This window comes from Sciurus carolinensis, chromosome 11 (assembly GCF_902686445.1).
Source record: "Sciurus carolinensis chromosome 11, mSciCar1.2, whole genome shotgun sequence".
NCBI classification, from domain to species: domain Eukaryota; kingdom Metazoa; phylum Chordata; class Mammalia; order Rodentia; family Sciuridae; genus Sciurus; species Sciurus carolinensis.
The window spans coordinates 78,222,824-78,250,701 of record NC_062223.1 but is presented as its reverse complement, the minus strand read 5'-3'; the positions used below and the strand labels follow the sequence as shown (position 1 = coordinate 78,250,701).

General features: G+C 36.1%; 2 protein-coding genes across 3 annotated transcripts in view; one reads left to right on the top strand and one right to left on the bottom strand.

Moving 5' to 3' along the window:
• Uvrag (UV radiation resistance associated) overlaps positions 1 to 27,878 on the bottom strand; it is a 324,556-nt gene that overhangs the window by 181,779 nt on the left and 114,899 nt on the right. For both annotated transcript variants that reach the window (XM_047516341.1, XM_047516342.1), the window contains exon 7: positions 6,569 to 6,674. In XM_047516341.1, coding sequence (XP_047372297.1) covers positions 6,569 to 6,674 — 106 coding nt within the window. The remainder of the gene's footprint in view (positions 1 to 6,568; positions 6,675 to 27,878) is intronic.
• Positions 1,216 to 2,680, top strand: LOC124958356 (integral membrane protein GPR137B). Its single transcript, XM_047516343.1, has one exon. The coding sequence runs from the start codon at positions 1,306 to 1,308 to the stop codon at positions 2,500 to 2,502; it is 1,197 nt and encodes a 398-aa protein (XP_047372299.1). The 5' UTR covers positions 1,216 to 1,305; the 3' UTR covers positions 2,503 to 2,680.

Below are 27,878 nucleotides of genomic sequence, written 5' to 3'. Positions count from 1 at the left end.
GTAACCTGCTTTCAAAAAACAGGGTATGGAAAAGGAACTTTCTTCTGGAGAACCCTGAAAAATACCACCTTGAACAAAAGATTATGGTAACATCCACAATGATTAGTAAAGATGATTTTAAAAAAGAAAGACTAAGAAATTGGCATAGATCAGAGAAGATAAGAAGACATGGTGACTCAATGTAATGTGGTATCCTAGTCTGGCTACTGAAACAAATCAGTCTAATCATGAGAAAAAAACCAGACATATCTAATCAAGGACTATTCTACAAAATACCTGACTGGTAACCCTCAAAACAGTAAGATGATCATAAACAAGGAGAGCCTAAGAAGAATGACTACTAAATATAGTATGGTATCTTGGATGGGATTCTAGAATAGACATTAGGTAAAAGCTAAGGAACTCCAAACAAGGTCTGGACTTTGGTTAATGATAAGTTTCATTAATTATAACAAAAGTAACATATAAAGTTAAGATGTTAATAATAGAAGAAACTGGGTATGGAGTATATATGATAAGTATCTGTACTATCTTTGTAATAATTCTATATACCCCCAAAAATTTAATTATTAAAAAAAAAGAAGGAGGAAGGAGGAGGAGAGGCAGTTCTGGAGGCTGAGGCAGGAAGATCGTTGAGTTCAAAGTCAGCCTCAGCAAAAGCAATAAGCAACTCAATGAGACCCTGTCTCTAATAAAATATAAAACAGGGCTGGGGATGTGACTCAGGGGTGGAGGGCCCTGAGTTCTATCCCTGGTACCTGCCCCTGCAAAAAAGACACCAGTAGAAATACTAACAAAACACAAATAAGAATTCATATTTAACAGTTATATATCAATGTTAATACCTTAGTTTTGACTATGTACCATAGTTGAATAAGATGTTAACATCTTATGTAGTTTGGGAATGTAGCTTGGTGGTAGAGCACTTGCCTAGCACATCTAAGGCCCTGGGTTTGATCCCCAGTACTGCAAATAACAACAAAAAAGAACATGGAAGAAAAACCATATAAAAGGAATATGACACCTCTCAAAATTTATTAAAGTTTATTTTTTCATTGGGCAAAAATATCTAAACTGATACATCTTAGAAAGCATGAGTAACAAAGGACTATGAAAAATGGTCATAATAGAAATGTAATTTAGAATGAAAATGAGGAAACATTACATAACCATGAGGATAACTAAAATTAAAAAGACTGACCGGCCGCGGGAGGAAGTGCCGCTTGTTTTCTTTCCTCCGGCCTCGGGGCTGCGGCGGAGCGCGATGCGCGGAGACCCCCGCGGGGGCGGGGGCGGGGAGCCCCGATGAGACCCGAGCGCCCCCGGCCGCGCCGCAGCGCCCCCGGCCCGATGGAGGCACCGCCCTGGGACCCGGCGCGCAACGACTCGCTGCCGCCCACGCTGACCCCGGCCGTGCCCCCCTACGTGAAGCTCGGCCTCACGGTGGTCTACACCGTGTTCTACGCGCTGCTCTTCGTGTTCATCTACGCGCAGCTCTGGCTGGTGCTGCGCTACCGCCACAAGCGGCTCAGCTACCAGAGCGTCTTCCTCTTCCTCTGCCTTTTCTGGGCCTCGCTGCGGACCGTCCTCTTCTCCTTCTACTTCAAAGACTTCGTGGCGGCCAACTCGCTCAGCCCCTTCGTCTTCTGGCTGCTCTACTGCTTCCCCGTGTGCCTGCAGTTCTTCACCCTCACGCTGATGAACTTGTACTTCACGCAGGTGATCTTCAAAGCCAAGTCAAAATACTCTCCAGAATTACTCAAATACCGGTTGCCCCTCTACCTGGCTTCGCTCTTCATTAGTCTCGTTTTCCTGTTGGTGAATTTAACCTGCGCTGTGCTGGTGAAGACCGGCAACTGGGAGAGGAAGGTCATCGTCTCTGTGCGAGTGGCCATTAATGACACGCTCTTCGTGCTGTGTGCTGTCTCTCTCTCCATCTGTCTCTACAAAATCTCTAAGATGTCCTTAGCCAACATCTACTTGGAGTCTAAGGGCTCCTCTGTGTGCCAAGTGACTGCCATCGGTGTCACCGTCATCCTGCTGTACACCTCACGGGCCTGCTACAACCTGTTCATCTTGTCCTTCTCTCAGATTGAGAATGTCCACTCCTTTGATTACGACTGGTACAACGTATCTGACCAGGCAGACCTGAAAAATCAGCTGGGGGACGCTGGCTACGTGGTGTTCGGAGTGGTGCTTTTCGTGTGGGAACTCTTGCCCACCTCCTTGGTGGTTTACTTCTTCCGAGTTAGAAATCCTGCCAAGGGCCTTACCAACCCTGGAATGGTCCCCAGCCATGGATTCAATCCCAGATCTTATTTCTTTGACAACCCTCGAAGATACGACAGTGATGACGACCTTGCCTGGAACATTGCACCTCAGGGACTTCAGGGCAGTTTTGCTCCAGACTACTATGATTGGGGACAACAAACTAACAGCTTCCCAGCACAAGGAACTTCGCAAGACTCAACTTTGGATCCCGACAAACCAAGCCATGGGTAGCATCAGTGACATTTTTACTGAAGATTCTGTTGAAAAGCTTCAGAAAGACAAACTTAATGACCGCTGAGATTTTAGGGCACTTTTCTCCAAGAAATAGGACTTGATTTTTATTGTAGGTTTTTTCCTAATGGCTCAATAGAACCAAGCAATAATTTAGATTCATAAACCCTTATTTTCAGTACTAAAAAAAAAAAAAAAAAAAAAAAAAAAAGACTGACCTCCTAAATGAAACTGACAAATTCTTGAAAGACACAAATTTACTAAGGCACACTTAAGAAGTAGACAGTTTGAATAACCTTTTAACTCTTAAAGAAGTTGAATTTCTAGTTCAAAGCCTTGCACAAATGAAACTCCAGACTTAACTGGCTGTAATGACAAAGTCCTACCAAACACTGAAGAAATAATTCCAATTCTACACCTTCTTATAGAAAATAGGAGGAAAAATATCTCAACAATGAGTTAGGCCAACATTACCCTGCCAAGAACATTAGACAAGAAAATTACAAGAAAACAAAACAGATCAATCATCATCAATATATATATAAAAGTTATTTAAAACTTTTTTAAAAAAATTAAATACAGTAATATCCATGAATAGAACAATTCATCATGTCCAAAAGGCCTTTTCCCAGGAATGCAAATTTGGGTTAACATTAAAAAATCAGCTAATACACTGTAATACAAGAAGAAAATAGAAAAAGCACACAATTATGTCAAGAAGGGTTATCTGATGAAATCTAAAACATGTAAGTAAAAATTCAAGATAATAGTAGAAATTTTATAATTAATATAGTTAAATGTCAAAAAAATCTTGGGTCTTGATGTAATACGACAAGATAATCAAATCTTTGCAGATCATCAAGCACAAACCTAATTTCTCATAACAGTTAATTACTTAGAAGGAATTAAGAAGTGGTCTTTCAGTAGTATAGAGAAATGGGAAAAAGGAAGGAAGAGAAGAGGGAAAGTGGAAGAACTGGGAATTGAAAATTCCATGCACATAAGAAAATGTCAAAAAGAAACCCGCTATTATGTAAAACTGTATTGCACTAATAAAAACATTAAAAACTGATAGTATAAAGTAATTCAATTTATTTCAGATGAATAATAATTTATTTGAGATGAGGAAGAGGCAGAAGAGGAGAACAAGAAGATGACAATGGCATTATGCTAGATTCATTCTTAAATTGAATGAATATTTACTGATTACCCATTATGGTCACTCTTTTTTTTAAAATTTATTTATTTATTTCTTTATCTGTTCTAATTAGTTATACATGACAGTAGAATTTATTTTGACACATTATACATAAATGCAGTAAATGGATGGAGCTGGAGAATATCATGCTAAGTGAAATAAGTCAATCTCAAAAAAATCGAATGCCAAATGTTTTCTCTGGTATGTGGACACAGGGGAGCTAATTCACAATGGGGGAGGGGAAATGGTGCTAGGAAAGAACAGAGGTACTCTGGACTAGGCAGAGAGGAGTGAAGAGAGGGGAGGGGTACAGGAGTAAGAAGGACAGTAGAATGAAGCGGACATTATTACCCCCGTGTCACTTTCTAAATACTGGAAATACAGCAATGTGAGACAGAGAAATCCTTCCTCTCACAGAGTTTAGAGAGACAGAAAAAATATATATATAAAATACATATGTTAAAAGGTATTATGATTTAGATTTTAAATGTCCCCTAAAGGCCACGTGTTAAAGATTTGACTACCTATACGTGATGCTACTGGGAGGTGGTGGAACTTTTAGGAGGTGGATCCTAATGGAAGGAAGTTATGTCACTGAGGGCATGCCTTTAAAGGAGATGCTGAGGCCCCAGGCCCTTCCATACTGTCTCTGCTTCCTGGATGCCATGAAGTGACAGCTCTGCTCTACCATGATGTTCTGCCTTGCCATGGGCCCAAAGTGAACAGGGCTGACCATGGAATGAAACTGTTGAGTCAAAATAAATCGTTTCTCCTTTATCTCAGGTGTTTTGTCACAGTGACAGCTGATTAAAACAAATATCAATAAAGCAGGAAATGAGACACAATGTACTGGGGTAAGATTTTCAATGGGGTTATTAGGGAACTAGAAGATTTCTGGGTTCACTTTCGGTTCAAATATCGAATGATTTTCTTCTGTGTTGACTAGGCAGCATGAAAACACACAGGGAACCTCTGAACCTCACCTCTTTAAACTCATACATTCTATCACCTAACTCTCGTGTCACCACTTATATTTTAGAAAAACAGGATTAAACATACATTTTTCCATACTAAGACAAAGCATATGTTGTCACTTAATGGAATAAATAATTTCTCAATCTTGCCTTGGGAGAGGAAAATAAGAAAAATAAAACCTAGCAATTTCTCCCCAAAGGTTCTAAAAATGCAGTATTTTTATACTCTACAGAAAGGATTTAAACTAGTTATTTTGTGTCCCCCTCCAATATATTTATGGTCTGGAATTTGGTCCTTTATTGGCACTAAGTTACAACAAAAGGTAGTTTAACAATGTCTCTGGAATGGAAGATTTTTCATAGACAAGGAAAGTCACATGAATAAAAGAATTACTTCTATAATTATTTTAGCAAACATTTTGTATGATTGGTATGTGCCAGGTACAGAAGTAGCTACTTTATATATTAGGTTTAACTATATGAATTTGCTATTTATAGGTCAAAATCAGTAATTTTATATAGTTTGAACTAATACATTAATTTCAAATTCCATGAGATAGAAGTTTGTGTATATTAAATGTATTGTTACTTTTCCATAATTCTTATATTAACATCTTGGGAAAATCTTTTTGCTAGAGGTGTAAAGATCCTCTGCCAGGGCTGGGGAGATAGCTCAGTCGGTAGAGTGCTTGCCTTGCAAGCACAAAGCCCTGGGTTCGATCCCCAGCACCACAAAAAAAAAGAAAAAAAAGATCTTCTGCCAGGTGGTACACATAAAAACTGATAGATGCTATCTATCTGTGATAGTTCATGCAAGCAAATACTTGATTTTATCTAAGACTTAACTTGAAGATTTGAACTCTAAGTATTATGAGGCATAATACAAATTTAATTGAAAGCTTATTCATGGCCACATGTCTTCATTTTTAAAAAAGTTCAATTTATTAATCATGCCTACTGTTCTGCTTACAAAGATTCTTCATTCCCAAACTGGCAGTTTTTGACAAAATTATACTGTGTACAGGTACAAATATATAACAAATCACACTATTATATATAATAACAATGCACAATAAAAATTATTAAAATGAATTTAAAAATTGAAATCTTTTTCTCCACCAGGAAGAATATAAAACAATCCAAAATTATACTAGTATCTTCAATCTATTCATTTATGTTAGGATTTCCATTTCTTAAGAAAAGCTTCACTAAAACAGTATTTATCAAAAGAAAATACTGTCCAATCGGGCACAGCGCCACATGCCTATAATTCCAGTGGTTTGGGGGGCTAAGGCAGAAGGATCACGAGTTCAAAGCCAATCCCAGCAACAGTGAGGGGCTAAGCAACTCAGTGAGACCCTGTCTCTAAATAAGATACAAAATAGGGCCGGGGATGTGGCTTAGTGGTTAGGTGCTCCTGAGTTCAATCCCCAGTACCAAAAAAATAAAAAAAGGAAAGAAAAGAAGAACTACTGTCCACACACTAGCCTATTATGCTCAATCCAAAGAAATTTCAAATTCATCTGTTAAAAGTAGATTAGTCCTTATAGTTTGTTTTTTTTCTGGCAGCTATTTTTCTAATTCACCATACAGTTTATGTTTACATTTATGATCATAAAATATCCCGCTAATTATTTTCTAAAATTGTATGTAATCTAAAGTTTCATCTAACAGAGTAAGGCAGGTACTTTGTATGTTACATTATTAGCAGATGGGAAAATTTATTTTCAACAGTTAAATGCTGATAGACATTTCAGTGAGACATGATTAAGAAAAAAAATAGTAACTATAAAAGCTGCCTACAATTTTGAGAAAAAAGAATTAATTCAAGAAGAGTATGATAATGTACTTAAGAAAACAATAAGTTTAAACAAGTAAAAGTATAAAAACCTACCAGCTCATTGCTTGTAGATGTGAGTCTTAGTTTTTCTTCAATTTCCTTTCCAATTTTCTGAACAGTTACCTGAGTCTGTTTAATTGCACACTGAGCTCTATGAAGTCTAGAAATACAAGTTATAGAAAAGCTTAAGTGAGTTAATTATAAACTCTAAACACACAGCCACAGATATGAATCATAATCTTTCCAGGATAAACAGAATTAATAACAGACCCAAACTGATTATTTCTCAGTTCATATCTATAATGAAAATATAGGGAGTACAATAAATCCTAAAATAATAATGCATGCCTATAATTCCTGCTATTGAGGAGGCAAGGCAGGAGGATCACAAGTTCGAGGACAGCCTGGGCAACTTATCTAGACCCTGTTTCAAATAAAACAAACAAACAAAAGGTCTGGAAATGGAGCTCAGTCGTAGAGCATTCCTGGGTTCAATTCCCAGTACCAACCAAAAAAACTGTTTTTTTTTTTTTTGTTTTAAATCAAAGTAGTTTAGTTAATTTTTTTTTTTTTAAATCCTGTTTTGTTGGTATCAGTTGAACCCAGGAACACTTAAACACTGAGCCATATCCCCAGTCCTTTTTAAAATATTTTATTTAGAGACAGGGTCTCACTGAGTTGCTTAGGGCCTCGCTAAGTTGTTGAGGCTGGCTTTGAACTTGTGATCCTCCTGTCTCAGCCCCCTGAGTTGCTGAGATTACAGGCATGTGCCAACAAGCCAGGCAATAGTAACTATATTCTTGGGACAGGATTCTTCAAAGAACATTGAAAAAAATGAAGAGCTATTTTTCTTTTTTCTGTAGTTTTGCAGGACTTTGGCTTCTTGATCTGTCTTTAAATATGGTTCATAAATTTCATAGATCACAACTGTCATGTGGAAAATTCTTAGGAATGTACAAAACAATGTACTAGAAGCAAGTGAATTTTAGTAAGGTCAGAGGATACAAGGTCAATATAAAAATAAATCAATACACTTCTATGTTAGCCACAAACAATTGGGATACGAATTTAAAACAATATCTTTACAATAACATCAAAAAATATAAACTACTTAGGAATAAAATAAACAAAAGATGTGCAAGACTTGACCCTGAAATTCTAAAACACTGCTAAGATATAGTAAAGAAGAGTTAAATAAATGGAAAAATATATCATGTATACAGACTGGAAGACTAAATATTGTTAAGATGTCAGTTTTTGTCAAGTGGGTCAACAATTTCACAATCCTAATCAAAATCCCAACATTGTTTTTGTAGAAATTAAGAAGTTGACACCATAATTTACCTAATAGAGGAAAGAATCTAAAAGTGATAAATCAATCTGAAATCTATCAGATTTCAAGACTTTCTATGAAGTTACAAAATCAACATAATGTAGTACTGGCTTAAGGATCAAAAAATACATCAATGGCCGGGTGTGCCTATAGTCCCAGTCACTTGGGAGTCTGAGGTAGGAGGATCACTTTGAGGCTAGTGTGAGCGAATTCCCATCTCAAAAAAAAAAAAAAAAAAAATCAATGAAACCAAATAAAGAGTGTATTTAGAGCTATGCATATATGGAAAATTGGTTTTTGACAAAGGAATCAAGGCAAATCAGTAAAATACTTTTTAAAAAAATAAAAATTAAATTTAAAAAAAATAAAAATTTTTACAATAAAATTGTGGGAATACTGAAAAAACTTGGAAAAAAGTAATCTCATCCTCTACCTCATGTGAATATTAAATTAAGGAAGATCATAGTAAACAGAAAAGCTAAAATCATAAAGCTTCTCACAGAAAATGTAGGAGAATGTCTTGCAACCTTAGGAAAAGATTTATTAGAAGACACATTTAAAGAAAAAGAAAATGTAAGGGCCAACAAGCATAGGAAAGGTGTTTCCCATCTTAGTCATCAGGGGAATGCAATTTAAAATCGTAAGGAGATGCCATTTCACAGGGATTAGAAGATTAAAATTAAAATGACAACACCAAATGCTGGCAAGGATGTGGAGTAACTGGAACTTTTCTGTGCCACTTGAAAAAGAGTTAAATAATACTATCATTTCAAAAAACTTTTTTTTTAATAAAAAGTTAAATGTACATCTAATCTATGGCCCAGCAATTCTACTCTTAGGTATTTATTCAAATGAAAATATATGAACAGATTTGCCTAAGAATGTTTGCATAAAACAATTCAAGTGTCTAGAATTACACAGTAAAAAGTCTACTCAGCAATAAAAAAGAAGGTCACACTGATACACAAAATATGGATGGATCTCAAAAACATTATGCTGTGTTGTCAGGGACGCCCCAGACCAAAAAGCACATGGTGTATGATTACCTTTATACAAAAGTCAAGAATAGGTAAAACCATTCTATAGTAACAAATCCAAACAGTGAGGTGGGGTCTGTTAGTGCACAGAAGGAACAAAGAACTGAGTTGGTGGAAATGTCCTACATCAACATTAGAGGAGGAGAGCAAGACTCACAAAATTTATATGTAAGAATTACACATTTCATTATGCATAAATTTTTTCTTGGTTTAAAAAATTGGTTATCAACCCTAACCTGAGAAAGTAATCACATATATGGGAGGTTCATTTTATTAAGAATTTGATGGTACTAATATCTCTGCCAACATTATTATTATGATAACACTGCACACTAAAAACATGCATGATATATTCTGTACTTTTGGAAATTGCTACATAGTTATTGAGAATTTCTCAGATGACTTAAAAGGGCCAACTCTCATTACAGCTCCTTTGCTCAGAGGATCAGTAATTCAAGAACTTCCTCAAGACTCCTAAAGAATCCAGAAGATACTCCACCCCATTCCCTCCTGCCGTGGCTGTGTATGTATGTTTAATCTGCACTCATCATAATACTCTCTTAAAAAGGCCCCTCTAAAGAAATTTTAAAGAGAAAGAAGGTCCTTTGTGCAGTGATCCCTGCCCTCATCTCCAGCCTCATTCTCTGATATTCTTTTCCTTGAATCATCAACTCCAGTGATACTGAACTACTGGCAATTTTCCAAACATATCAAACCATATCCCACTTCCATACCTGTGTATGAACTGTTGTACCTGCCTACAAGTTCTCCCTGTCCCTTAACAGGTAAATAAACTCCTAATCCATTAAGAGGCAGCTCAAGCACAGCCTCTTCTTCAAAGGCCTCCCCTGACTATTCCAGACAGGTAGAGGCACTCCTTCTCCTGGAAATACATATCACAGCATGCATGACTTACACAACAAATAGTATCAGAGAAGCCAATTTACAGAAACTGTTCGTTCCCCTTTGTTTCTGCATTAGATCTTTCCGAAGAGAAAAAAAGATCTCATTTTCTGATATATATTCTAAATGTTAAGACCAGAACACAGCACAAAGAAGGCACTCCAGATATACTTGCTGGCTGAACATTTAATGTCTAAATATAAAAGCACGGTCCTGAGATTTGATATTCTTAATTGATACAGTAGAGTTTAATTGAAATATCAATATGAATTTTCTACTTATAACTTCAAAATATATCAAAACAAAAGTCACACAAATTAAAGATCATTCATTTAAGAGGGAAATAAGAAATTTTTAAAATTTCTTAAAAATGATACAATTTTAAAAATGATAGGCATTATTAACCTAGAGGAGAGATCAACAAAACAGCCTGTTACTTTAAAAGGGGGGAGAGTGCTGCCTGAAACTTCACTGCTATGCAAACAACCTTGTCAAATGGTAAAGACTTTAAAAATAAAAATGATTCATGACCATAATTAATGTATGACTTCAACTATTTGGCTCTCACTGCCCCAGACGCTTTCTGATCTTACCTTAGGGGCTTAAAACACACAGACAGAGTCACATTTCCTCCAATCTTCAGTGTTATCCAAATAGACTTTCAGAGCCCCTGCTACATCAAGACAGCTAATAAGGTCCCCCTTTCAAATCCAACAGGAGAATAAAAGTTTGAGGTGTTTAGGCTTCTAAAAACAAGGTAGGACATCCTGATTCTCTTGAGGGGGAGGAGGTGAAGGACTGACAAGAAAAGAAACAACTGCTTTACCTCCAAACTGGCTGGCTAGTCTGGGAGGAATGCTTCTCGATTTTACAAATTATTAAAAGAATCTATAAAGAATTATACACCATCTAGTCATCTAGGTGACTTGTCAATACCAACACTAACTCTTCCCAGCTAAAATAAAACTCACACTCATGAGTGCTGGGGAAGAGAGATCTAGTAGCTATCTGACAGGTATTCTGGTGAGAGCAGAGACATATCCCTATTACTTAACATGATTTGAGATAGCAATAAATTGAAACCGGGCTTAACCAAAGTTCTTAGAAGTTAGATATTGTGAATATAAAGATACACTTAATAAAAGGTATTATGTCAAATAAATAATAACAAAGATTGAGACTATAACAATCAGATATTAACCATCGTCTCCGTAAAGGAGACGTCAGAAGACAATTTCCATCTAATTAATACATGTATGATTCACATCTGAAATGCTGCATTCAAGTTAAAAATGGACAATAACAAAATGGAAGTCTTTTAAATATGCAGGAAAGACAGGAGTCTATTGAGAAAAATGGATACCTTATCATTAATGACTTTGTACACAATATGAAGGAGCTCAGGTTTTTATACTGAAGCAAAAGGAAACCATTAAAAAGTTTTAAGCTGGAAAAGATTTACTCCAATTGTACTTTAGAAATCTCTCCTTATAATAAGGTGAATGGGAAATAGGAAAAAAAGACTGGAAGCAGGAAGGCTAATGTGGTGTTACTGAAACAGTCCAAACAATAAATAGCACAGTCCTAAATAAAAATAGGGGAAGACAGTATAGATGTGAAAAGTGAGAGACAGGAGAGATAAAGATTGATGCCTGAAAACAAATTTCCAACTGATATGGCCTGGATATGATTTAACTGTTCCCCACCAAAGGTTTATGTGATTGAATGCTTAAAGAGGCAATTTTGGGAGGTGGTAGACCTTTAAGAAGTGGGGTCTAGTAAAAAGGTCCTCGGGTCATAGTAGGTCCTCTCAGAAGTTAGATTTTGTGTGGACCCTTTAAGTCCTCAAAAAAGGACTTATAAAAGGAGTAAGTCTAGGCCTGACCCAAGCTCTCTCTGCTTCTGGTCTAAGATGTGATTCTTTCTCCACACACACTATACCACTGGCCATCTACCATGAAGCCTTCACCAGAGCCTGTACAATACTGTTTGAACTATGAACCTCCAGAATTATGAGTTAAATAATCCTCTTTACTTCATAAGTAGCCTATATTAGTTATTTCATTAGTGATGAAAAGCTAATTACAAAAGCAATAACAAAATGAAACAGAAGACATTACTACAGATCCTACAGACATAAAAAGGAAATTAAGGGGAAAATATTAACAATTCTGTGCCAAAATTTATTTTAGATGAAATAGTTGAATTGCTTAAAACCTACAACTTTCGAAAAGAAATAGAAAATATTAATAATCATTACCTGTTAAATTAAATTTGTAATTAAAAACCTCCCATAGAACACACTGGGCTTAAGAGGGCTTTGCTGGTAAAATACCAGTAATAGCAAAAATCTTTCAGAAAAGAGGAGGGAATATTTCAATTTGTTTTATGAGGCAAACACAACACTGAAACCAAAACATGACAAGAAAAGAAAATTACAGACTAGCATCACATATAAACATAAATGTAAAAATCATTAACAAAATTGTTATAGCAAATCAACTGTAACAATGTCTTTAAAGGTTAATACATCTTGATCAAGTGGGTTGTAACACTGATGTAGTGTTTGAAAAATCAATGACAGAACGAAGGAGAAAAATCGTATGATTATCTAATTATGGGGACAGAAAGACATTTGATAAGATTCAGTACCTAATCATGGTTAAAAACAAAACAAAATCTTCAACAAACTAGTGGAAAAGAGAAACTTCCTAAATCTGATAAAGGGTTTATACAAAAATTTACAGCTACTATTATACTTAAGACCAGAAACAAGGCAAGAATGTTCAATTTCATCTTTCTATTCGACATTGTACTATGCAACATCCAAGCCACAGCAATAAGGCAACTTAAAAAGTCATAATGATAGGAAAGTAGAAGCAAAAATGTCTATTCATAGGCATCATGATTGTGTTACATAGGAAAATCCAAAGAAATCTACAGTCTAAAACCTAGAACTTATACACAAATTAAAAGATTACATAATAGATAAAAATAAATTGGCATTTTTATACAATATCAACAACTAAGTATAAATCTAATGAAGGATGTTAAAAGATCTATATTCTAAAACCATAAAGCACTGATACAAGATACCAAAAAACTAAATGAAGACATACACAATTGCATGTATCACAAGACTCAATATTATTAAATAGGTTGAGTCTCCCTAAACTGATCAAAGCAATCCCAGTCAAAATCCATAATGCCCTTATCATAGAAAATTGACAAGCTGATCCTAAAATTGATAATGACATACAAAAGACCTAGATTAGCCAAGAAGCTATTGAAGAGCAAAGTTTGTGAGTTACCATAGAGCCACACCAAGGCAACAGTAGTTATATGAAACTAAACAAAAAGATCGATGAAATATAATTCAGATTGCTAAAACAGACCCATTTCCACATAATTGGTTTTTTTAATTAAGAAAGCAAAAGCTTTGTCAATAAATAGCACTGAAATAATATCCACTCAAGAAAAAAGTGAACTTTAACCTCCACCTTTCCTCATATGCAAAAATTAATTTGGGATGGAAACTATAAAGTTTCTAGAGTAACATATAGGAAAATATATTCATAACCTTGGATTAGGCAAAGATTTCTTAAATAGGATTCATCAAAAGGCATTACTGAGAAAATGAAGGCACAGACTGGGGGAAAAAAACACTGTGTATATGTATACACACACAAAGAACTCCTACAAATCAATAAAATATAATCAACCCAATGAAGACAAATGGGCAAAATATTTGAATAAACACTTCAAAAAGGAAGACATAAAAAATGACCAAAAAGAACATAAAATGGTGCTTAAAGATTTAGTCAATATAGAATTAAAATCAAAATCAAAATCAAAACAATATACCACCGCACACCCATTGTAATGGCTAGAATTTACAAAACTGACAATATCAAGGGATGACAAGAAGTAGAGCAACTGGAACTTTCACACTTTGCTGTAATATTGTGTAACTAATTTTGAAAACTTTGTGGCAATAGCTAATAAGTTAAGTATACATTTCTTGTATGGACTAGCAGCTCTACTCTCAGGTAACAAGATAAATGAAAGCAGGTGACCACAAAAGATACATGTATTTAGTTTATTATTATTACGATGGAATACTTCATGTAGTTAATGTATGAAGAAAAGAGCTCACAGTTCTGGAGGTTCAACATTCCAAGATGAGGTGTCCACTGGTTCTGTTGTTGGTGAGGGCAGCAGGTAATGCCACATCGGCAGGGATTGTATACAGGAGAAAGCAGTCATATCTTCAATCAGGAAGCGGGGGTAGAAAGGGCCAGGCTCCTGATATAACCACCTCTTCATGAGAACTATAAAGAGGTCAAGAGCTACTTGATCCCTTCCAAGGGCAGCACCTTCAATGACCTAAGGACCTCCCACTAGGCCCCACCTTTTAAAGATTCAACTACTTCCCAATATCACCACCCTGAGGACCGTGGGCCTTGGGTGATACTTCAACCATACCCAAAACACAGAAGTGTTCCCATTAACTTTATTCTTAATAGCGCAAAAGTACAAACAACCTCAAATGACCATCAACAGGATAATGGATAAACAAATTAGAGTATATTCATGAAAGGAAGTATCACTCAGCAAAAAAAAAAAAGGAATAAACTACTGATCTATACAAGAACATGGATAAACTTCAAAAACTGGTTAGCTAGGTATGGCTACGGGGGAGGCTGCATGGGAGGCTGAGGTAGGAGGATCACAAATTCAAGGTCAGTCTGGGCAAATAAGTGAGACCCTACCTCAAAATAAAATTTAGAAAAAGGATTGGGAATGCAGCTCAGTGGTAAAGCATTTGCCTAGCATGTGTGAGGTCCTGGGTACAATCCCTAATACTGGTACTGTGCAACAAACAAACAAAAAAACCTCAAGCAAACAAAAATTGTATATGCTGAGCAGGAGGCCAGAAACTAAAAGAGTACATCCTATGGTTCCAATTATAAGAAGTTCAAGAACTGGAAAAGTTAGTAAATGATGAGGCCATAAGGAAAAAAGTCAATCAGTCAAAGGTGGGAGTGAAGGTGTCAGAACGACTCGTAAAGAGTATTTTCTAGATAATAAAAGAATTCTATGCTTCACTTAAATGATGATGACATGAGTATGTATATTTACAAACATCCACCAAGGTGTATACTTAGGTCTCTGCATTTTGTTATACATAAATTATACTGAAAAATAAAAAGAAACCAAGAATGGTATACGGTTTAGGGAACCAGGAAAATGGTCATGGCATTTATTGAGATGGGGAACACAGGAGAAGCAGTTTGAGAGTTCTTTTTTCAGTTCAAGGTGCCTGTGCAACATCCAAGAGCAGTGTGGAATATGAGTTGAACCTAAGGATTTTAAGCTCAGGAGGCAGATCTTGGCCAGAGATAAAATGTGGCAATCATTAGCACACAGATGCTAGTAACATTATGAAATGTTACATTTCATAACACTATTAATGCTATGATAGAGAATGAGATCACCTCACAAGAGTGTGAGAATGAGAGAGAACAGAGCCTAGAACAGAATCCTGAGGAACATCAATATTTAAGGGATTAGAAAAAAAGAAACAGAAACTTGCAAAAAAAAATTCTGAACCAGAACATCCAGAGAAACAGGACAGATGGGAAGGCTGAGGCTGTAGCAGTTAAAGAAACAGAACATTTCAAAATGTTCGCTGACTAAAATCAAATAATCTAATGCCTAGTCAGGTTTCTACTTGTTTAGCAGTAAGGACATGATTTTAAAAAGTCATTTCAAATCTGTTCACCTTTAAATCAACCATCTTTCACTGAGTCAATAGCCTCCTAACTGTCTTCTCAGCTTCACCTCTTACTCTTCTCAATCCCATTTCCTATATGGTACCAAAAGTACCCCTTTCTTCCTTTGCTCCGTTATTCATTGTAGCTTATCTGCCCAAATAGCCTTTGCAATGCTTGCCTATAAAGCTTTATCCATATGTTTTGATAACCACCTATACCACTGTGTATTGGAGCACGTGCAACAATCTTCAAGGTAAAAAAAAGAAAAACATGACATAAAGACTAAAGATTTGCCCGACCCAGTAACACCGTCCAGTGCCCCAGGTATCTCTTCTCATAGTTTAAAAGAGATTTGAAAACCCTCATTTACATTGCAACTATAGAGGTTTTGACACATCTAGAATTCAATTCTCTGAAAAACAACTAAAAATATCACAATCTACAAACTTACAATTTAAGAGATCAGTGCTGTCTAATACAGCTATACCTAACCACTTCATCTTTCTTCACCTCTGATAAACCCTAAATGTTTTAGATACTCTTGGTCCTCCAATGACTAGGGCTTGACTGCCTATTCCAGTATGGGAGGGCAATTAACACACTGTGTATGTGCTTTTACTTAGGTTGATAACACCTCCACGGATGAGAAAAGATTTTTCTGGTCTCTAAGGAGGCTGAGATCTGTAAATGTTTCTACACTAAATACAACTTTCAATATAAATTAAGAATTCTATTTATTAGTCTAGACTCCATGATAACCAGAAATCAGCACGGTGCTCCAGTCGCTGGCAGCAACACGGCACTGTCCTTGTGACTTCTCCCTCACTCTCCGAATCCTTTCCAGTACTCCCACTATAAACTCTCCCGTTTGACGTTAATATGAGGCCTCACTCTTTCTCATATGTGTCCTCTTCAGTCTATCTGGAATAATATGCCATCTAAATATTTTTCCTAAAAAACACATTTCAACAGCATCCTACAGAAAATCACAACACTGAAATGGGGTTCAAGAGATCTTTCAAGTCTTAGTGTATCAAAAATCAGGATGACAACAGGCAAGTAGAATTCTTTACACAAAATAGATTAGAACACTTTCATTTTAGCCTGCCAAGTCAAAGTTCATTAAAATCTAGCTCAGGCATAATGTTAACATTATTAAAACTCTGAGGCCTGATACTATCTGGCACATAACACACATTTCTTTATTTAATAAATCATTGTTGAATAAATAAACATTTACTTAGTGCTTGCTGTGTGCCAGGCACTGGGTTAAAATCTTGCACTAAAGTTTTTATTTAATCCTTATGACAATACAAAGGCTTTGCACATCATTACTCCCATTTTACATGTGAGAAGACGGAAGTTAGTAAGTGGCAGTTTCAGAATTCAAATCCAGGTATGTGTAACTTCAAAGCCTACGGTCTTCACAAGTACCCTATTTTACACCTTTATACCCATCATTCCCAAGATAACCCTGACATCCTTTCCCCCACAAACCTCAGCATCAGTAGCATATTGTATGTTAAATAATTTTTAGTTTTCAAAGTGCCTTTTTCTCAGACACATTCTTTGGGTTGAACCTTTCAACTGTATATGCTCCTGTTCATGCTTTTCCCACCATACCAGGCTACTATGTGCCTTTTACTTCAATGCAACTAATCTACTCACACTCATTCCTCCACTAGCTGCTTTCTATTCTACTATCTTTATAGTAAGCAGATTCCCACCCCCTAGTGTACATGCTCTGTATAATCTCTCCTTGGGTATCAGCAGGACTTATGAACATGCAAGGATACTATATTGCTCCTGGATGTTATTTTTACAGGTGAAGGGATTTGGGGGATGTAATTAAATTTCCACATCAATTGACTTTGTATTAATCAAAAGGGAGATCAGGTAGGTGCGAGAGACTGAATCAATTTGTCAAAAATTCGTATGTTGAGGCCCTAACCCCCAATGTGACTGTATCTGGAAACAGGACTTTTAGGAGGTAATTTTGGTTAAATGGGGTCATAGAGGTAGGGTCCTAATCCTATAGACTGGTGGCCTTATAAGAAGAAAGAGACTCCCTTCTTCCTTCCTTCCCTTCTTCCAACCTATTCCATGATTTCAGCCATGTGAGGATATGAACAAAAAACTCAAGTGAGCTAGGCCCAAATTTCTGACCTAAAGAAGTCACAAGAACATAAATGGGCATTATCCTAAGTCACTAAATTTGTGATAATTTATTGTACAACAACAAAAATTAATATACTCTTTCAATCCAAATCTTGACTACCCTTCTTTTAAGCCCAATTCAAATATTACTATTCTTTTTATGATTCCATTTACTGGGTTTATTACATTAGACAAGATAACATCTGTACTTTATAAATCTTTAGCCTAATCCCTCATCTAATAATAGCCAACATAGCTTTTAATTTACTCATTCATCCTCTTTTCACACTAAGCATTTTCTATGTTGCTAGTATAGTACAGAATCTAGTGTTGAGAGAAAAAAAGGACTAGAAATAGTCTCTGCTTTCCAGAAGCATACAATTTATTTACATATTCATGCAATAAGCACTTATTGAGTGCTAAACTATTAGCCATGCCTTGTGTTAAATAATGGAAATGTAGAGATCAGAGATACAATATTTTTACCTTCATAATATTCCAACTTTGTGGAGAAATGAATATGTAGACAATTTATGATACATGCTAAAACAGAGGTATACACCGGGTACCAGCTGAGCATAAAAGAAAAGCACCTATTCTTGGGGTGGGGTTGTGGGTAAGTGAAGGATTTTTGGAGAAGGTAAAAAGTGTGGCTGGCATTAGAAAGAAAAGTAGGAATTAGGAAGGTAAAAATAGAAAGATTCCAGACCAAAGGAAAAGCAAGCACAGAAACAGAGGGGAAAAAGGCAGCACAACATTTTAAAGAACTGCAAGTAGCTTAGAAAGCTGGAGCACGTGATCTTTTAAGTGGTGACAGTTAGAGATGAGACAAAAATATAGGCAGGTCAAATTATGAAGATCTAGCATGCCAGGTAAGGAGTTTCATCCCCAAAGTAGTGGAATACGTCTTAGGCTGGGAAACCTAAGTAGAGGTAGCTTTTAAACTTAAGTCTGCTTGGGCTGCAATGTGAAAACACCCAGAGATTCGTTTTGAAAGAAGAGGAACTCAAGTAGAAGCCCGGAACAGTTAATATTTGATAAGTGTAACCCCTTATCTGAATTGCAGTCCCCCTCAACATCACTGGGAGCACAGCTCTACCTAGACCTCATATTCTGCTGTAATCGCTTTCTTCAGTGCTGAACTCCAAAATCCTCAAAACTAGACCTCTATATCTTGTAAGTATTAGTACTCCTGAGCTTCCCCGTAGTACCATAAAGGTGACTTCCCTTCCCTCCTTCATTAATAGGGAGGAGCTCATCTCACCCACCCTTAGACCCCCAAAAAAAGCACAGTACACATTCAATAAATAACAGATGACTATTTTAAGATCTCTATATTTCTCAGATTCTATGAAATATTTGTTGATTGATAAATTTATGTTTTCTTACAATGTGTCATGCATAGAAAAACTGTCTTTCCTGGAAAAGTGCCTTGAGAACACTTTTAAAAGTTTGCAAAGCAAAAAGGGTCTATCATTTCTCATTCTAGATAATATATGTCTGTCAATAGGACTTGACTTTTTTTGGCAATCAAGTCCCCTTAATCATTAATACTGGCTTGACTAGCAACTTAAGGTTCTTATGGCAAGCCTCACTCTTCTTATACAGTTGGTTTTAGGACTCAAGTACAAGACTGCATCCTTATTCCAATTAAATTTCTTCTTGAAATTTAAGATGAGTTAAACATATATTTCACTTTTCCAGACCCCATATACCTTCTTATGTATTGATATTATTATGCAGAAAATCATCATCTTTGATAGCTTTATACCACCTTTGCATTAGCTTAGTATGTTTTCTAAACCTTGCTTAAATTATAATATCCTCAAAAAAAAAAAAAAAAAAGTCCCAGTTCTCCTGTTCACCATTACATCCCCAGCATACTGCAGTTTTCAACATGTAGTACTAATAAACTTTTGGAAGATTAGTAACTAAATGAATGGACATAATGAACAAAACTAAATAAAAGGCAGAGCCCCACTGGGTGGTGATACATGCCTATAACCCCAGAGACTAGGGAGGCTCAGTCAGGAGGATAGGAAGTTTAAGGACAATCTGGACAACTTAGCAAGACTCTATCAGAATAAAAAATATAAAAAGGAGTGATGATGTAGCTCAGTGGTAACGCACTGCCATGTTGCTAAAAATTTCCCTCTAGGTTGATAGCGAGTCATTGTACACCCACCTTTTCTGTCATTTAGCTCATTCTTCATCTTGCTTCCAAAGCTACCATGATATATCTTGTCAAACCCCTTACTAGTTTCATCTGTATCTGCAAGTCTAATTATCCTCTTAAAATAGCTACACCAGTCTGAAACTTTGTTCTTAGAAAAGGCTCGATAAAGGAGATGGGATTTAAGCTGCAATTTGAAGGAACGGTGAGTAGAACTCTGACAGCTATGCAAGGGAATGGGCATTTACAGTACTGGAAATAGCTTTTTAAGGTCATAAAAGGAACAGAGTGCATTGCCTATTCAGAAGACAAAGTAGGTGATGTACAAAAAGCAAGAGTGCATGAGAACCGTATGGTGAAATTTAAATGCCTAAGTAATTGTTTGCACCTACAGCAGTCTCAGACACATGGGAATCACTCAAATGCTTACTGATGGGTTTATTAAATATGATAATTTCCCAAAAGACAAGGAGTCTACCCTAAAGACTTATTCAACATTCCTCTGTCTAGACCAAGCACATAGTTGAGAACACATAGTCTCATGGCAATGGCATCAAATAAGACAGAATACTTTTACTACTTATAAAATTAACATACTTTCATGGAAAAGTAAATGGTAGCATCGTGGGTGGGAAAATTCTATTAAGGAGATAGCAGGTGGTGTGAAAGCATGTGATAATCAGTGTGTCAGGTCTAACCAAGATGTACTCTCAAAACGAGCAGACAACACTGATGAAGCAAGAGTTATAGAACAATAATCAACTCTTCACATTTCCAATTTACAACTCGAATAACTCATTTCAGGCAAGAAGAACCACATTTGGCATAAGAACAGGCTAAATCGTTCCCAGATTTTTTCATAATACCATCCATGTGCATTTTAGCAAGTTTAATTTAAAATGTATTCATTGTACAATAAACACATTTGAGGAAGTACATAGAAGTGTACTTCAGAATTAGAAACAAGAAAGGGGACAAACTGCAGATATGGATGAGATTTTTTTTAATTTAAAAGGAATACTATATACATATATATATATATATAAACATACATATATATAAATACACACACACACATAGCATCATGCTAACAAGTTTTTTTTAAAAAAGGAAAAGGTAAATGATTTTATAGCAAATTACAAACTACCAAACTGTACCAACAAGAGGTTGAAAACCGGAATAGATAAATAACCATGAAGAAACTAAAAAGGCAACTGAAGCAAGAAGTGGGTAATGTAGGCCCTGATGGGTTTATAGGTGCTATGGTTTTAATGCCTGTCCTTTCCAAAACTTATGTTGAAGCTTAACTGCCATTTTAACAGTATTGGGAGGTGGAACCTTTAAAAGGTATTTAGGTCATGAACGCTCCACCCTCCTGAATGAATTAATGCCACTATTGTGGGAGTGGGTTCATTATGAAAGGGTGAGTTTGGCCCCTTTTCTCCTATAATCCTCTCTTTCCCCTTTTGCTATGTGAAACCTATGCAAAAAGGTCTTTGTCAGATGCTGGCCCCTTAATCTTGGACTTCCCAGACTTCAGAAGTGTGAGAAATAAATTTCTATCCACTATACCATTAGTGGTAAAAGACACTAAGAATATTGGTACCAGGAATGGGGGTGGGGGTGTTGCTATGACTTGTATCTCAAAATGTGGACGCAGCTCTGGTACTGGGCAATGGACAGAGGCTGCAAGAATAAGGAGGAACAAGCTAGAAATGGCCTAGACTGTCATGAATAGAGTTATGGGTGATTCTGGTAAACTCAGAAGAAGAGAACTGTAGGTTAAAGTCTGAATCTTCTTAGAGAATACTGAAGTGGTCATAACCAGAACACTATTAGGATCATGAACAGTGAAGACAATTCTAATAAGACCTAAGATAGAAATGAGGAACAAGATATTAGGAACTAGAGAAAAGACCATCCTTGTTATAAAGCAGCAAGGAACGTGGCCAAACTCTGTCCAAGTCCAAGGAGTGTAAGGGAGGGAGAATTTAAGAGCAATGAATTAGGGTGTTTGGTGGAAGAAAGATCTAAGCAGTAAAGAATTCACATTGCTGGGTGGCTTCTTTTAATTGCATATGGTAAAAATGCACGAGGTGCGAACAGGTTTAAAAATAAAATTTATCAATAAAATTTATCAGAACATAAAGACTGGGGAAAACCTCAGCTGGGCTATGTAAAGAACAAAAAAGTACATTCAGAAGAGAATACCAAGGACAAAGTTAAGCAGCTATTTGATAAGGAGATGAGTATAAGCAGAAGGAAGCCAAGTGCTATTTATCAAGAAAATGAGAGAATGATCTCAAAGTCATTTCAAAGAAATGAAGAGCAATGCTCAGTACAGCCATGGTGGTAAGGTCACTGCAGAGTCCCCAATAGGGCAATGCTCAGTGGAGCCATGGGAGTGGGGCTGCTCCCAAGACTCCAGAACCACTGGGATACCATTGTGCAATACCAGCCTGGGAGAGCTGCAGGCATGAGAGCCCAACCTGTGAGACCTGCTGCATGGGCAGAGCCTGGCAAAGCCACAGGGGAAAAGTTACACATGAGGCCTTGGAACTCCAATCCCCACCGCAGGGTATCTAGAAGGCAACACATGAAGTGAAAGATGAGTATTCTCAAGACTTAGAATTTAGCACTGTTTGCTCTATAGGTTTTGAAACTATACGGAACCTATTACCCCTTTTTACTATTTCTCCCTTTTGAAATGGGAATATCTGTTCTATGGCTGTCACATCATTGTATTTAAGAAGTGTGTTTAATTTCCCAGGCTCACACCTGGAGGAAATTTTACCTTAAAATGACCTGTGTTTTGAGTTTAACCCATGACTTCAAATTTTTGAGCTGATGCTGGAATGAGCTAAGACTTTTAGACTATTGGGATGGAATAAATTTATTTTATATGTGAGAAGGATATGCACTTTGAGTAGTCAAGAGGGGAACGCTATAGTTTGAGTGCCTGTCTCAGGTATTCTGTTATGGCAGCACAGAATGGACTGAGATAATAGGTGAAATTTATCACCTACATCTAAAGTTTATACACACACACACACACACACACACACACACAATCTCAAATAATGTGAAAATATTCATTTTATACCAGCTGTAACCCTTACTGGTTTTGATATGGACAGGAACGACACACAAAACAAACTATAAAACAATCTCACAAAAATCTGCAAAATACTGCAGAGGATGTCAGTAAACTTAGCCCAGTGCTGTATTAAAGAAGGAAAAAAAATCACAATAAGCAAGCAAAAATTATTTCAAGAATATTAATGTATTTAATAATGTACTTAAACTTAATTATGTCTGTCTAATTGATATTTTATGCCTTTAAGTGGCCTGGAAACTTCTACTTCCCCCACTCTGAACACGAGCTCTGGGGAAAAAAAACAGCCTCCATGTGAGAAATTGGACTAACCTGAGAAGGCCACATGTGAGGAAGCTCAAGCTAGTCACATGGAGAGGCTATTTGGAAAAAGATGCTCATGGGGCCTCCAGAGTTCTAGTCATTATAGCTGAGTCCAAACTGAATAAAAAATCATTCAAATGTTGAGCCCAGACAGTACAATCTTCAGATGACTCCAGTCACTGATGCCATCTGATTTCAACTGCATAAAAGGCTTCTAGAGAAAGCATCCAACTGAACTCAAAGCATCCCATGAACTGTGACGATGTGAGGATAATAAATTGTTGTTTCGAACCACTGAGTTTTGGGGTGGCTTGATATGTAACAACAGAACACCTACTACGGAAGGTTTAGCCACGGTAATAAGGTAAGAAAAGAAAAAAAGACCATATACTCAGGAAAAAAGGAAACAAAATTGTCATAAACAAAAGATCATTATCAGTCTTATTTACCCAAGAGAGTCAATTAAAACTGTTAGAGTTCCAGGACACTGTGGCACACACCTGTAGATCCAGCTGCTGGAGGCTGAGGCAGGAAGTTCACTTGAGCCCTGGAATTTGAGATCAGCTTGGGCAACACAGTGAGACCCTGTTTCTTGGCGGGCACAGGGTGGGGTGGGGGGGGTGCACTTAGAATAAAAGTTCAGTAAAGTAACTAGGTGTAAGACCAATCAACATGCATAATCTTGAATGACTTTTTAATTTCAAGAGCTTTTCCATTAATCTTGTATGATATATTGAACAGAATGATTGTCTCAAGTGGTGGGATAATGATACCAGTGTAGTATAATTTTTAATTTTATTACCATAAAGAAATTTCAGTATGGGTTGTTTGACTTGCCTTAGCTCATGGTAGTAGAGTACATCTTTAACCCTGGTTAATCAGCTTGTAAATTCTAATCTTTGATTAAAAAAATGGGGGAAAATAATGTATTTGAACCAGCATATAATCATTCCTAAAATACTGTTTAAATCTCATCCCTTAGAGCTGGGGTTGTTGTTTGGTGGTAGAGTGCCTGTCTAGCAAGTGTGAGGCACTGGGTTCAATTCTCAGCACCAATAATGAAGTCATTATGTCCATCCACAACAGAAAACATTTTAAAAAAATAAAAATAAATCTCATCACTCTCAGGGATCATTAATAATACTTTACTGCCTCTGTACAGTCTATTTTACCAAGATCAACACTTTGCAATCTGAATTTTATTCTGTCCCACACTGTGTGTAATTTCAAGAGATCCTTCTACTCCAAAAGAATCTTCCCACTATCCTTACTCCTCGTTCATCCTTAGGTTATGCTCTTGTCCCTCAAAACTCTGCTGCAATCTACATGTCTCTTCATCTCTTCCCTGAAGACGTCAGGAAGTCAAATGGCTTTTCCTTTTTCTAAACCTGTTTCAATACTCACAAAACTAAAGATACTAAGTATCTCATATGTTATTTTATTCAATAAGCATATCTACCACAAAATTTAGCACTTGATTATTTTGTGTTGCCACTATGTTTTCCATGTACTTAACTAAACAGACAGAAAGCTTCTCATCTTCTCTTGTATCCCCTGTCCCACTGGGTCTAAAAAGTGGTTGCATGCTTAGCATGTATTTACTATACATATATAAATATTTATTATATTTTAAAATTATAATTTAAATACTTTTTTTTCAATTAATTAGGTTTCACAAGAAGAGGATTTGACAAAAAAAGCACTGAATTTGGCTAAATCCTAACAGAAAGCAGTGGAGTTAAGCCATGAAGAGAAGACATGAATTAGTAAACCCTAGAGAGAAAAAACAGAGACTGCAAAGGGAAGCTATTATCACCATGTTTGACCAAGAAGCAAGAGGTTTCACTATGGACGTGAGGGACACAAAATAGAGAATACTTTTAAATTGAAGTATTTAGATAAGAAGTTAGTAAGACTTACTTCAAGGTAAAAGTGACAACATGTCTCAAGAAACTCAAAGAATCATACTACAAAATACACCGAGTTCCAACTAATGTATTTAAGGACCTCTTTGAAGGTCGAATTTGCTTATACATTCCAAAAAAACTGGGAATGAATCAAGAAGATGGTATTGAAGTTTATCAGGAACAAAGAGGAGAGGGTTATTCAACAATTTAGATATTCTTGGGTTTTTTGGTTCCTTTTCTCTTAAATCTTATTTTTTTTAAATAATTCTTTTCAAGGTAGTATTCAAAACCAAATTGCTGCTGGTTCCCCAACTCTTTAAAAACACTTTGTATTCTGAACTCTAGTATCAATGTCATTTGTTTTCATTGTTTCTGATCTTAAAAGATCAAGCCTTAGCCTCCTACACATTACCCCCTCCTTTTTAAAACTACATGGGTTCAGAAAGAGGTTACCTTTTCTTGAATTTTGCATTTTCAGGCCTATAATTCTACAAGTGCCAATGTCAGGGTTACTAATGACTTTCCACTTGGCCTTGAAGTTCTGGCATGTAAAGTTCTCCTAGGCTATGACTTTTAGTGTAAGATAAGGTTTTTCCAGAGAAATCAACTGTGGAAAACTGACATTTCCTTAATTTGAATCTGATACTCTAAAACCAAAAGAAACAATTTCAGCCTGGAGAGTGAGACGGTACATATGGTGATAGCAGTGACTAACTTGAAAGAAGGCTTATTTGAAGAGAAAAAACATTCTAAGATTGTATTTAGATCCTGACAGAAGATCCGAGAAACATTCTAATTTTCAGGGAAATTAATAAGGATATGGAGAAATGAACAACAAAAATCTGGTTTCATCATGTTCTTGGGTATACACAGACCTCAGGTAGTTAGAACATTTTTATGGAGTTTGTTTCCAAAGGTAAATCAATTAATCACTACTTCTTTCATTGAGAAAAATCTTAGTTACGAAAAAAAATCAGCTGAATTAAGTAATATGCTTATTAATGACTTAACTATAAACATTTTTGTCACAAACTCTTTTTTTTTTTTTTTGGCTAAATGGTAACACACAATCCAGAGACTACCAATTCATTATTGGACACGAGTCAGAATAACCCAAGTTGCTATTTTTCTACAAAAGGTTTCTTTCTCAATAAGAACCAGAATAATTAAAATGGTAATTACACATAAACATGCAAAAACAGACAATGAAGTCACATGACTTTTTTATAACAGGCAGAATTTTTACAATTAGTATTACCTACTTGTGAAAATATACTAGGTAATGTGATATATTTGATCTTATAAACATAACAGATAGTATAACCCCCTGTTAAGAGGGTAGACTGTGGCACTGTGGTGGTTTAGATCTCAGCTCATGTAAACAGGTAGAAGCTATCTCAATTTTTTGTGTCTCGTTTGTAAAATGGAAATAAAAATTGTATATTTTTCCAGGGTTTATTTTGAGGGTTAAATACTTAAAAGCATCTATAGTTGTATCACTTGATAAGTGCTCAAATATCAGAAATTATTCTAATTATTATTATTCCCCTGTTCTTTATATTTATCCCAGCAAGAATGCTACTGTCTAAAGCTCTTTGGGGAGGTGACAAAAAAACCTGTCCTCAACAATGGCAAATCTCTACCTTTGTTGGAAGCCTTGACGATTTAGAAATTATCAAAATTAATCTGAGCTACATCTTTTTGTGAGATGGGCAATCAAACTGGATAATGAGCTTTTTTTTTTTCCTCCTTTGTGCCACAGAACAGAATAATGAACTTTTAAGCAGAAAAAAGTGTTGGTTCAGTAAAGCAAATCTCTGTTATTAGTTCAAATAATAATGAGGAAACTTCAATTTTATGTCAATTAAGATCACCTTTACAAAGATTCAAGACACTGTTCCTACTAGGAGTTATTTTAGAGGTCTTTTAATTCAAAAATCTCACTTATATATGAAAATAGAACTCCAGTTAGATTCAGCGACTTGCCCAAAGCTCAAATTTACACCAATGAGAAAGCTGGAACTAAAACCCAAGTTTCTAACTTCCAATTCACTTCTTCCTCTACACCACTACTTTCACGTCCTCTTTGTGCCATTTGCACGATACATTTAGAATTATGCAAATGGTCTTATTACCGGTATTAGAAAGTAAAAAATACTGCTCTTAGAAATGGAAACATTTTCATGGAATCCCCCATTGCCAATACATGAGATTAAATTTGCTCATTATGGTTTTTGGTATAGTGTTTCAGAATTGGCTTAACAAATTTCTCCATCTGGCCTCCTATCTGAAGAAAAAGAGCAAACACAGAATTCCTTCTACATTGGCAGTTATGTTGCAGTTTTAACTGGACACAAATCAAAATTAGTGCAGTGTCTCCAAAGGCAAGCTTCTCCCAGAATACTAGGACTTACAACTCGAAGTCTGTTCCAAAAAATAAACCACCACACTCTTTTTTCCTCTCCTTTCATCCCCACTGGACCTAGTTCATTTCTAGTCTTTCACAATCTCAAATGTCTCACAATTCTTTTAATCACAGATAAGCAAACTTCAATCTGAAGAGGGTAAGCACTCTTGAGGCTAGATGCTCATGAGCTTCCTGAGTTATACAGGGTATGTATGTATATGTGTGTACATAGATATATGTATGTGTTCATGT